The sequence below is a fragment of the Entelurus aequoreus genome, linkage group LG10, assembly GCF_033978785.1.
Source record: "Entelurus aequoreus isolate RoL-2023_Sb linkage group LG10, RoL_Eaeq_v1.1, whole genome shotgun sequence".
Taxonomy (NCBI): Eukaryota; Metazoa; Chordata; class Actinopteri; order Syngnathiformes; family Syngnathidae; genus Entelurus; species Entelurus aequoreus.
The window spans coordinates 36,266,943-36,280,551 of NC_084740.1; the positions used below are offsets into that span (position 1 = coordinate 36,266,943).

The following is a 13,609-nucleotide window of genomic DNA, read 5'->3' on the forward strand; positions in this document are numbered from 1 at the left end:
CTTATGGAAATACACGCACCCATAGATTACTATGCAAATACGCACACATACACCTCCATCCCACGTGGTGTGCTGGACCACGCCCCGTGTTGGCTGCAGCCCCTCCTCTCTCCCCCGTTGTACATCTTGAGTTTTGTTTGTCGTAATACTGTATGTGCTCATGTTTGCTTAGGTTTTTTTTCCCCCCTAGGGCCAAACTACCCTTGCTCAGAAGGGGGCAGTTTGGTATTGGCTTTTTTCTCTCTCTTGTACTTATTTTTTTTAGTGCAATGACACATTTTTAAAACAAGCATATTGTATAAGAGCAGAAGAATTTAGTATTAAAAAAAAATTATTCAGTGCCTCACCAGCCATGAACCTCTCACCGCACATCGCTGGTTCTGCGGCACCGCGGCTTTAAAGGTTTGACACTCTGCTACCAACGTCAGCTCGCATGAAGAAGTCGAGGCTGGAGACATCCTGAGCGCCAATCACACGCCTCGCTGTCAGTCAAGAGAACAACGTTAGTAATAGCGACGCCTTAAGTGCAGCGTGACCTTATACATTGCATGGACCAGACCATTGTGCGTGTAAATGTTACAATACATTAAAAAAAAATCTTACATTGTAATATTCAGCATGTTCTTGCTCACAGACACGTTCCAACAAAAACAACAAAAGATAAACCAGAAAAAACTCCATATTTGTACAGTCAACTTGTATTTAAACTCAAAACGCATGGTAGTCGTAGTGTAAACCACCACAATGTATCCCCATCATCCACATGTTTACGGTAGCGCAGTGGTTCTCAAACTAGTGGTACGCCAACAAGTAGTGTTTTATTTTCCTATATTCACACAGTGTGACTGACATATACCTGCTAAATAAAATGTTTTTAATGAATACTTAGGCCTACTACGCTACTGTATTTTAATGTTGGCCATTAAGACGCTTCTTGGATAGCCAAGTGTTTTCTGAGGTGGTACTGGGTGAAAAAATGTTTGAGAACCACTGTGATAGCGTATTTGAAAACAATCAGATCCAAGTAAAAGGTCAGAAAGTGTGAACGGTCTGACGTCAACACTGATAAGAAAAATGTACAAACACACAAATAAACATATGACTTTGGTAATGTACACAAAAGAAATCTCTGCGGCGGACGGATGTTGATCACTTCAGTGCATCACCAAGATGCAGTAAAAAGTTGACTTCCTGCAAAATCGGTGACTGTTTGCTTTAACATTGAGTCACAACAGCTCCATTTCCTGTCCAAATTAAACATTTCCTTTCATGTTACAATGACAGTTGCATGCGTTTTGTCAGGCATCATGGCACAGAGCACTAATGAGTGTGCGGAGCAAAGGATTGTGGGAAATCCGTCCCAAGATAAAATCAGCAGGAGGCCGCTAATGAAGCTGCTGAGAGGATCAGTTTAATCAAGCGTCAAACAAGGGGCGCTTGCTAGATTAAATCATCTCCATTAATTATTTTTTTTTTTTTAAACTCAAACTTAAAAAAAGAGAAAGGGAATGTGTTCAAAATAAAAGCATGGCCAAATAAAAATTGTCATTTGAAAAGGCAATATGATGGAGGAAGGATTCCAAGCGGGCAGATCAGCATCCAGACAGGTCTTTGGTTTTGTTGCGTCTCTGAAAGCGAGTTTCGACCGGGTCGAAGCCCTGCTCCTTCGCACCAAACAGAGCCCAGCTGGGGGTCCGGGACATGTAGTCCATCGAGGAGAAGCTGCTCTGGCCCCCGCACTCTCCGTGAGCGCGTACCAAGTCCTGGAAGCGCTCGTAGTCGATCCAGGTCCACCATTCGCCGTCCACCTTAAACTAAACACACACAAGAAGAAGTCCTTTCATATGGGGAGCACAGTACAGGGTCTCTGCAGGTTTCAACAAGTCAAACTGAAGACTTTACAACACCATAATGAATCAAATATAAGACCCAGTTCACAAACGCTTCCCATCCAACCTGATGCAGCTTGAGAGGAGCTGCAAAGAAGAACAAACAAAGAGGAATGGGTGAAACTTCCCAAAGATACGGTAGGTGTGCCAAACTTATGGCATCGAATTCAAAAAGACTTGAGGCTGTAATTGCTGCCAAAGGTGCATCAACAAAGTGTTGCGCAAAGGCTGCGAATACTTATGTACATGTGATTTTTTTTCACATTGTCATTATGGGGTATTGTGTGTAGAATTTTCAGGACAAATAGGAATTTTATTCCATTTTGGAATAAGGCTGTAACATAACAAAATGTGGATGTGAATACTTTCCGGATGCACTGTAAGGATTGTGAATGACGGACAAAATTCCAAAAATAGGAGCAGTTCCCCTTTAAATAACCTTGATTGCCATACTTAAAACATTTTATGAGATTTTGATATATTTGAAACCAGTGTTATTTTCGTCAACGATGACGATGACGAAATCATTTCGTTGACGCCACTTTTTTTCATGACGATAACGAGACGGTGACGAGATAAACATGTCTCTCTGATGACGAAAACATGACGAGACGTGTGTGAGTTTTCGTTGACGAGACGAGAACGGACGAAAATGTTAGTGGGTAATCTGTCAGACGTTTAAAATGCATGACATTTCTGTTTGTGTGTGTCAATTAAAACCACGCCCACCAACTGGCGTGCAGCGCACAACGTGCTCAACACGTCAGACTGTTGTTACTCATCAGGCAATGGAGCGTGATGGCGGCGGCAGTTTCAACACAGGGGCTCGGTGGTCGCAAACGTAGAGACGACATATGGGTGTATTTTAAATATAACCCAGCAGATAATAAAACAGAGTGTATTGTGAAGGAAGACGGTGACAAATGTGGCCACAAAATATGCGGAAAAAATACGACCAACCTTAAGCGGCACCTTAAGGCTCGCCACAAGGATATTTTTTCGAAGGTAAGTTACAAATGCTGTTAACGTAATCGATAAATGTCATAGTAAGCTAATACATTAGTACGTTTTCCACATACTCCTGGCTGCAAATGGGCTGCTAACTTCAGGCTAAAGTTAGCTTTTGTTACGCTAACGTCAATTCATTATGTGTGTGTTACTTTAGCAGCATGTTTAGCCATGTTTACATTCAGTGACGGTGTGGTTATCTCTTTGTGAGTACGTTCTGTCAGCACGTAACTTGATATGTTAAACAGGTCGAGTTACTGTTATACGTAGAGTCTGCTAGCTTTAGCCTAAAAGCCACAAGTGACGTTGCGCAGCCCCATTAAGGAATCAGGAATGAATTGATTATTTTATTACATGGTTTGCACAAATGAAAGAGAGTGGGCTTGTATGATATCTGTTGTAATTGCACTGGCAGACAGGGCCAAGTTGAGCATATGTGTTCCTCATCCATCACTCATATTTTGGGCATGTTTATGTTCATTGTACTTGAACAAATTCTGAGAAATAAAGCCACAATTGCTGAAGTAGAATGTTTTTGTTTTTTGGCTTTTTTGGAGTAATGAACTTTGATTCCACTGTTACCACTTTATCTGTGTGTAATACACAATCCTTGGATCAGAAATTTGCTGTTGGGTGGAAACCTTATATGTCTAAAACCATTCCTTTATTGTTATTATTTGTGAAAATAGCAGATCTGCAAGCTTACAATGGGTTGAACTTATAGATCTGCTGCTATTTTCACAACTTGTGTGTGACACTGCCCAACAGCAATCTCCAATACTTATTTACCTAAATTAATTTGTTAAAAGACTATACTTATATACTTATATTATACTTTTTATTCTTTTTTTTGGACTAAAACTAGACTAAAACCTTTTTGACTTTTCATCGACTAAAACTAGACTAAAACCCTTTTGAGTTTTCGTCGACTAAAACTGGACTAAAACTATCACATATAAAAGTGACTAAAACTAATAAGCATTTTGGTCCAAAAGACTAAGACTAAATGTAAGATGGTTGTCAAAAACAACATTGATTGAAACCAAATTTTACACGTTTTAAGACCTCTGTGGTAGCTCTGAATGTATGCACATCCACCGTGGCAGGGTTGTTGCCTTCGTCTAAATTGCGAGGAAGAACCTCACAACTTGGCTGATGTTAAGATACAAACCAAAGATCAGACTTCCTCCCTACCTCTTCCTCCTGGTGTCCTTCCTCCGATCAATCACTGCCTCACGCGCCCACAGCCATCCATCTTGCTAAAGAGCCCAGAGGCGGGGGATAAATGGAGGTATGGAAGTGTGTGTGCGCGCCTGTGTGTGTTTGTGTGGGTGTGTGTGTGTGTGTGTGACTGCAACCTCCAACAACATTCTGCCTCTCCAATCCAACCCAACCAGGTGAAAGTGTGACCTTTGTTTTTTCCCACAATGCACCAGCGCTCTCTCACAATAAGATTCAATAATGCTTCAAGGGCGATAAAGACTAACGGTGCAAAACATGGCGCTTAATGGAATTTATGTTCATGTTAAATATCCAAATGGTCCGTGGAGACGTGACTCAAGATGAAAAAGACTCTCATTTTATAAACCAGGGGTGTAAAACTCATTTTAGCTCAGGGGCCGCATGAGGGAAAATCTATTGCCACGTGGGCCGAACGGGTAAAATCATGGCATAATAACTTAAAAATACAACTACGATAACTTCAGATTGTTTTTCTTCGTTTTACTTCGGCCCAAAATAGAACAGGCACATTCTGAAAGTGTACATATTACAAATAAACCTCTTAACAAAACACTTCAAGTTAGTTGAAAATCCAGAGGAAAAAATAGTGCAGGTTCAAAAACACCATGAAGAACACAATGAATTTAGACTTAATCTCAGTGTATCTCCGAAGCAATTAAACTTTAAATCACAGCCCATCTTGGATTGAACATAAAACAAAATGAAGCATAAATAAAAACACTTCTATGTATCAACTACCTCATTTGTCATTTCCACAGTTCACTTTCTTTAAATTTGCACAGAAGACAATAATTTTCACAGAACTATACCAATCTGTAGAGTCTAATGCAGCATTTTAAATGGGGTTACCAATTGTTTGTTACTCCTCTTTGTTTTACGTTGGGTCGAGGAGGAGGAGTCGCAGCCCCACTTTACCGTGTACCTCTTGCTTGGTACACTTCCTCGCCCCGGTATAAACTATTTGCTTGCCTAACAGAATTGCTATTGCAACATCCCGTGGACACATTTAGGACAGCAGTTTCTTTAATGTAAAAATGCAGCTCAATTTTACACTTAGCAAACTCATCTCGCGGGCCGGATTGGACCTGTTCGCGGGCCTGATCTGGCCCATGTGCCGCATGTTTGACGTCCCTGTTATTAACACTGCTTTTTACACATTATACTGTTAAAATGTGACTCAAAAACATGGGCTGCACACTAATTAAAGCTTGCACGATGCCCACAGTTTGACCCTGGAAAAGACGATTGGTTCATAGCTTCAAAATATTGTGACCCGACCGTGAAAAATGATGACGAAGACTGCGTAATGGAACAGGAAGGCAATTAGGAAAGGATGATAAGGAACCCATGAGATAAAATGTGGAGTTCCTCAAGGCTCAATTTTAAGTCCTATTCTTTTTAATCTTGGTGTGCTGCCTCTTGGGGACGTCATTAGGAGACACGGCATCAGTTTCCACAGTTAGGCTGATGATACACAGATGTACATCGCTGTGTCTCCTGATGACACAGGACCAATAGATGTACGTTTTAACTGCATTGTAGACATCGAGTCATGGATGGCAGTGAATCTCCTACAGCTCAACCAGGCCAAAACCGAGGTTTTAGTTATAGGCCCTGAAGACCACAGGGATAAACCTTTCCCAAAGATTTTAAACCAACCCAGTCTATAAGAAATTGTGATTTTTGACTCCGAGCTGATTAATCTGACATATTACAAAAATAGTTTTTTATATCTTAAGATCATAGCCAGAGTCCGACTGTTTCTCTCTCAGGCCAACACAGAGGTTCTAATGCATGCTTTTATTTTCTGTGGTCTAGACTATTGTAATGCTATCTGGCCTTCTCAAAAAGGAATATCAGAAGTCTACAATTATTACAAAACTCAGCTGCACACGTGCTGACGAGGACATGAGGTCAGGGAGCACATTACACCAGTTTTAAAGTCGCTGCATTGGCTCCCCCTAAGCTTTAGGCTCGATTTTAAAGTTCTATTGTTCATTTTTAAATGTCTTAATGGCCATGCGCCTTGTTTTCTAACTCACCTGCTTGCGGATCCTGAGGTCCTCTGGCTCTGGCCTTTTAGCTTGACCAAATACCAGAACAAAGACCCACAGTGAGGCGCCCACTATGGCCCCCACTTGTGGAAGAGCCTGCTAGGGAGCCTCGGGACTACAGAGACCGTTGAAATAAAATAAAAAAGAGCTAAAGATCCACCTTTTCAAATAAGGCTTTTTACGGGTCATCTTAAACTCTTATGTTTTTTAAAATTATTTTATTGTGTCGTTATTGTTATTGTGCTGCTGCTCAGTGGCCTTTAACCTGCTCAGTGGCCTTGTGGTTAGAATGTCCGCCCTGAGACTAGAAGGTCGTGAGTTCAAACCCCGGCCGAGTCATACCAAAGACTATAAAAAAAATGGGACGCATTACATCCCTGCTTGGCACTCAGCATCAAGGGTTGGAATTGAGGGTTAAATCACTAAAATGATTCCTGAGCGCGGCCACCGCTGCTGCTCCCTGCTCCCATCACCTCCGAGGGGGTGGACAAGGTGATGGGTCAAATGCAGAGGATAATTTCACCACACCTAGTGTGTGTGTGACTATCGTTGGGACTTTAACTTTTCTATCTTAATTATTGATAATACTACTATTATTCTCTCAATGTTATGATTTTATTCACTTCTTAAAGGCCTACTGAAATGAATTTTTTTTATTTAAACGGGGATAGCAGATCTATTCTATGTGTCATACTTGATCATTTCGCGATATTGCCATATTTTTGCTGAAAGGATTTAGTATAGAACAACGACGATAAAGATTGCAACTTTTGGTATCTGATAAAAAAAAAGGCTTGCCCCTACCGGAAGTAGCGTGACGTAGTCAGTTGAACATATACGCAAAGTTCCCTATTGTTTACAATGATGGCCGCATGAAGTGAGAGAGATTCGGACCGAGAAAGCGACAATTTCCCCATTAATTTGAGCGAGGATGAAAGATTTGTGGATGAGTAAAGTGCAAGTGAAGGACTAGTGGGGAGTTGAAGCTATTCAGATAGGGAAGATGCTGTGAGAGCCGGGGGTGACCTGATATTCAGCTGGGAATGACTACAACAGTAAATAAACACAAGACATATATATATACTCTATTAGCCACAACACAACCAGGCTTATATTTAACATGCCACAAATTAATCCTGCATAAAAACACCTGCGTGTTTGTTATGCTAGATCCTAGCTCCTCTGCTAGCTCCTAGCTCCATAGAACACGCCAATACAATTCAAACACCTGATCAACACACACAATCACTCAGCCCAAAAGACCGTTCACCTAACCCAAGGTTCATAAAGCTTATATATTTTTTAAAAGTTACGTACGTGACGCGCACATACGGTCAAGTTATCAAATGTTTAGCAGCCAAGGCTGCATACTCACGGTACCTGATATTCAGCTGGGAATGACTACAACAGTAAATAAACACAAGACATATATATACTCTATTAGCCACAACACAACCAGGCTTATATTTAATATGCCACAAATTAATCCTGCATAATAACACCTGCGTGTTTGTTATGCTAGCTCCTAGCTCCTCTGCTAGCTCCTAGCTCCATAGAACACGCCAATACAATTCAAACACCTGATCAACACACACAATCACTCAGCCCAAAAGACCGTTCACCTAACCCAAGGTTCATAAAGCTTATATATTTTTAAAAAGTTACGTACGTGACGCGCACGTACGGTACGGTACATGTTATGCTAGCTCCTAGCTCCTATGCTAGCTCCTAGCTCCATAGAACACGCCAATACAATTCAAACACCTGATCAACACACACAATCACTCAGCCCAAAAGACCGTTCACCTAACCCAAGGTTCATAAAGCTTATATATTTTAAAAAAGTTACGTACATACGCAAAAAAAAGTTGCGCACATACGGTCAAGCAAACAAATGTTTAGAAGCCAAAGCTGCATACTCACAGTAGCACGTCTGCGTCTTTGTCATCCAAATCAAAGTAATCCTGGTAAGAGTCTGTGTTGTCCCAGTTCTCTACAGGCGTCTGTGTATCGAAGTCAAAAGTCCTCCTGGTTACAGTCTCTGTTATCCGAGTTCTTCCATCTTGACTGCATCTTTCGGGAATGTAAACAAAGAAGCGCTGGCTGTGTACTGTTGTGGCTGACTACGTTCGAAAAATACGTCCATTTCGCACCGACAACTTTCTTCTTTGCTTGCTCAGCTTCCTTCTCCATAATGCAATGAACATGATTGCAACAGATTCACGAACACAGATGTCCAGAATACTGTGGAATTATGAAATGAAAACAGAGCTTTTTCGTATTGGCTTCAATGTGGAAGGCATACCCGTGTTCGCCGGTCTACGTCACGCACATACGTCATCCTCAGAGGCGTTTCGAACCGGAAGTTTAGCGGCAAATTTAAAATGTCACTTTATAAGTTAACCCGGCCGTATTGGCATGTGTTATAATGTTAAGATTTCATCATTGATATATAAACTATCAGACTGCGTGGTCGGTAGTAGTGGGTTTCAGTAGGCCTTTAATGGAATATTTATATTTCATTTTTGCATATGTTTGTACTATTTTTAGATGGCGTAAATTTAAGTTATTCTCCATTGTGGATGCTTCAAAGGTGGCGTTTTTCCTCAAATCCTCAGTGCCATGCCATGTTTTGGTTTTGCGTTGTTATTGTCAATAGTGCTGTGTGTGTGTGTGTCGTATGTTTTCTTCGCTTCTTCTATTATCATTACATTTTTTTTTCAACACTCTGTGTTTGCCTCTTGCCTGTGTATGAAAAGTGCTACATGAATAAAGTTTTATTTGATTTGATTTGAGGATGGAGTAGAGATGGGAAGAAAATGAGGAATGATGACGGAAGAAGATGAAGAAGAGGGTGAGTGAGTTGAAGGGAGGATGAAGAAGAAGATGCAAGATAAGATGAAGACCAGGCAATGTGAAATGTCCTCCAGTGGAAGGAGAACAAATGCAATTCAGCTAATGATGATGCAGTGTGTCTCCAGAGTTACGCTCTAAACACTACACACACATAGTGTTGGGTATAAACAATGTGTAAACATGCACAATTAAAGAACAGCATGCTCCTGTTGTACATTTCCACATCGCTCTCACTCGCCGCTGCCAGCAAACACTAGTCAAACACTGACATGCACGTTGCTGCTGCTGTATTTAACACGGGCCACTTCATTAGAGACACGATCACGCTCACTTTGGATTGACGCGGTCGGAGGACACTATTGGGCTACACCTGTCGCATTTTGATTGAAGTGTCTAATTTTTTATTTATATATTTGGGGAGGGTATCTCATTTCATTGTTTAAGTGCACTTAATGAAGTGGCCACGTCTAGTGAACCCACAGTCAGCAAGTGGAGAAGGCCTTTAAAATAGACGTGGAGAATCCAGCTGTGCTGTGGTTTTGTCGAACTGGTTGAACTTTGAGGTGGGATCCCTTCCACACATACAACATAATAACAACATAACTGATGTGACCTCCTGGCGGCGATGCCCTCGTTCTCTGTTTCAGCGTTTGGAACCATGTCCTTCTCAGCCTCTTTGAAAGGAAGCCTCCAAAGACGACAGCAAGCAACACAAGTCTGCGTTGTGCGCCGAGTTAGCAGGTCTGCTCGAGTGCACCGCACACACACACAGCAACACAACAATCTGTGTGAGTAGTGCAAAGAGGGTGTGTGCGTGCATGTGCGAGTATATTAGGAAATGCTGACAGGCGTGGGCGAGGACGTGCAAAGGAAGGAAAGCATCTGAAGTCTGAAGCAGTCGCAAAAACGTCCACTGGTGCACATGCATGAAAGACAAGGGGTGGGGGCGGGGATAATATTGACTGCATCTTCACTGTGTGTGTGTGTGTGTGCGTGTGTGTGTATCCACTCTCCCCGCAGGCTTCCAGGGACCATGCGTTGCTACAGGATCACACACAATTTCATACATCTGCAGGCAGTCCCCAAAAGTAAAGCGGCCGAAAAGAAAACCAACTTGTTTTAAAATTCAAACATGTACAGATTTTTATTTGGCCGGTCAAAAATAACGATTAATCACAAATAAATGATCGCATTAAAGGGGAACTGTACTTTTTGGGGGAAATTTTGCCTATCATTCACAATCCTTATGCGAGACAACCACACGCTTTTGTTTTTTTATGCTTAGTCGTAAACAAACGCTAGCAAGAGTCAGCTAACAATGGAGATAATGAAATTCACTCTATTCCGCCTATAAAGCGCTCTAAAAACCTCCATCAAAGTTTTATATACACACTGTAAGTATATATGTAATGTAGTTACATTTAATAATTAAATGTAATATTTACGTATTAATTTCACAGACGCGTCACAACGTTCCCTTTTTCCTTCAACAACAACAACTAATCATGGCAGATTTCATGAGAGACAACAAAGACTATTTTGGGGCAAATGATGATCCAGAATCTTATATTTTTGAGCCTGAATATAAGGAGGATGACCTACAAGTTTTAGAAGCTGAGTGATGACACTAAACTTTAAGTATGACTACCCCCAGGACCCAAGAAACCCACCTACCAGGAGTAAACTAGTCATGATGAAAAGTTTGGGAGAAGGAGCTACACAAGGGAGACAACCCTAACAGAAAACAAGACCTCAACGGCTGAACAGGCAACTGTGAGGGCGGATGAAGGCTACAACAGACTATAGAAGTGCCGTTTGTCTTGGTTCTCCATGCCACGGAGTCCACTTCTTAATCTGCCAAGTGCTGTGTGTTTGACGAAGCGCAACTTCAGATACATAAAAAAAAAAATCACGCGCAGGCCCACCCTATCTTCTAACAGAAGAGGAGCCAGCAAGCAAGCAAAAGATAAGCAGATCCAGTGCTAAACAAGAAATACAAACTATGAACATAATAAAACAATCACTTACTGTACATTGTCTGCTCTCACTGCGATGCCGACTGATGGGATGTTAATATCTTCCCGTTTAAATGAAGAATTCATCAGAGTCCTTACGCAAGTTAAAAAAAAAAAAGAATATATAAAAAAAGATGGGCGCAAATGAGCATCTGTTTGCGTCTTTCTCGTCAACTCCCGGCCTAAGTTGAATGTCAACGTTGACCAACTTATTGCTACTATCCAAGTGAGAGGCATGATTTATAATTTAGCACAAACTTTCACCATACCATACCATACCAACTTTATTTATAAAGCCCTTTAATCTCAGAGGCGCTTCAGTAGCTCAGTATGTCAATACTGCCGGTGCATAAGCCAGCTACATCTCTGTGATCCCAGCGCTGCTAAAAGTAGTTCCTCAGCATTAGTGCTTATAATAACAATATCACTAATACTTGGTTAATATTCAAGTCATGTAAAATGTAAATGTAAATGGAGTATCGTTGGCAGTTTTTGGATGTTTTTTAGAGGGCTTAGTGGGCGCAATAAAGTACTCTATTTAGAAGCATTGTTAGCCACCTTGTACTTGCCGTATCGTACAAATCAGAATGCATTAAAAAAGAAAAACATGTGTTCTTGTCTTAAAAAGGAATTGGCATAGCTCGGTTGGTAGAGTGGCCGTGCCAGCAACTTGAGGGTTCCAGGTTCGATTCCCGCTTCCGCCATCCTAGTCACAGCCGTTGTGTCCTTGGGCAAGACACTTTACCCACCTGCTCCCAGTGCCACCCACACTGGTTTAAATGTAACTTAGGTATTGGGTTTCACTATGTAAAGCACTTTGAGTCACTAGAGAAAAGCGCTATATAAATATAATTCACTTCACTTCAAATGATAGACAAAATTCCCCCCAAAAAGTGCAGTTCCCCTTTAATCAGGCAATTTATTTGGCGTGGCGAAGTTGGTAGAGTGGCCGTGCCAGCAATCGGAGGGTTACTGGGGTTCAATCCCCACCTTCTACCATCCTAGTCACGTCCGTTGTGTCCTTGGGCAAGACACTTCACCCTTGCTCCTGATGGCTGCTGGTTAGCGCCTTGAATGGCAGCTCCCGCCATCAGTGTGTGAATGTGTGTGTGAATGGATGAATGTGGAAATACTGTTAAAGCGCTTTGAGTACCTTGAAGGTAGAAAAGCGCTATACAAGTATAACCCATTTATCATTTATTATATGGTCATTTACCTTAACCACAAATGGTTACTTTAAAGGCGACGCAGTTTGTCACAGTCAGTGATCAGATCCATGAATATGTCAGCAGAGATAAGTGGGAGACTGACTGGAGTGCTCGCTTTAAACAAAACTGTAACCAAGTTTTGGGCAAATTAATGACATGCATTCAAGCAAAACATTTAAAAATGCTCTAGGATGATATTAACAATACAATTGCATTTGTGTCCAAATATTTTTTAAGTTAATTTAAATTATGCAAGCAAGTGATTCATCCAAATTCAAAAGTGAGATTAGTTTGATAAAAAAACAAAAAAACATTTGACAGCCCTAATTTATGTATGTATTTTTATATACTGTGTGTGTTTGTGTGTCTCAAGGCAATGACTCATCACTCACTAATTAACGACGGCCTCAGTGGAGCCCACGCCGGACTAAATTGAAGTAGACTATTCCACCAGAAAAGTGAGAGACCGATATGGAAGAGGAAAGAAAATACTAATTAATTATTTTAAAGACCAGCAGCAGGTGGAAAAAGATGGCTGGTGTCATCACGAGTCAACCTTTAAAGTGAACGGGTGCCACCTGCTATTCGTGAGACAAAGTACATTGACGATCAATGACGACGTACTGTCGCAACCAGGTGTCTTTTTAACACCGCCAATTAGTGGCCTGGAGTGCACACTGCAACATAATTGAATGTGTACAAACAAATGTACTTTTGTTGTGCACAGCGTTGGCGTCTTACCTTGGTGTGCGCAATGAGCAGGCAGTTGGAGTGCTCGTGCTCGCAGGCAATCTCGTACTGAGGCAGCATGTCGGCCAGCTGCTGGACAAAGGCGACCACTTCCTGGTGCCACGGGACGTTGGCCATGGTCAGGCTGCTGGCCGAGCTCTCGCCGCAGTATGTCACACCCTGCACACACACACAAACAACACAACAGGAGATGACTGAGTGCCGTGTGATAAGAGTGTAACCTCAAAGTTTGTATAGTGAAGTAAATTTCTCAATAAGAAACAATGTAAATATGAATAATGGGTTCCATCCTCGACAATAGTCCATATTTTAGTGAAGGCTTGTACACTTTGAACACATTATAAAGTGCTATACAGTACTGTATATCAAACAAACATAACAAGGAGGTTTCTTTATTAACAAGCAAAAACAACAACAAGCTTATGCTCTGCTCGGCCGACACGCGTATAGAAGTCCCTTTGGTGCCTTCACAAACAATCACAAATCACACAAAAAATCCTCAACTTTAAAAACCATATTTCTACAATAAACATTTTAAAAAGTAAAATCCACTTACAATGCATAAACATCGCGGAGGAGCAGCCGAC

General features: G+C 41.4%; 1 protein-coding gene across 2 annotated transcripts in view; it reads right to left on the reverse strand.

Annotated features, from left to right (window-relative positions):
* Positions 1–672: 672 nt before the first annotated feature.
* The window catches only part of tyw1 (tRNA-yW synthesizing protein 1 homolog (S. cerevisiae)), an 82,512-nt gene continuing 69,575 nt past the window's right edge, over positions 673–13,609 (reverse strand). For both annotated transcript variants that reach the window (XM_062060662.1, XM_062060661.1), the window contains exons 15-16: positions 13,014–13,181; positions 673–1,814 (exon numbers count right to left, since the gene is read on the reverse strand). In XM_062060662.1, the coding sequence (XP_061916646.1) occupies positions 1,593–1,814; positions 13,014–13,181 (390 nt within the window). In that variant the 3' untranslated portion in view covers positions 673–1,592. The remainder of the gene's footprint in view (positions 1,815–13,013; positions 13,182–13,609) is intronic.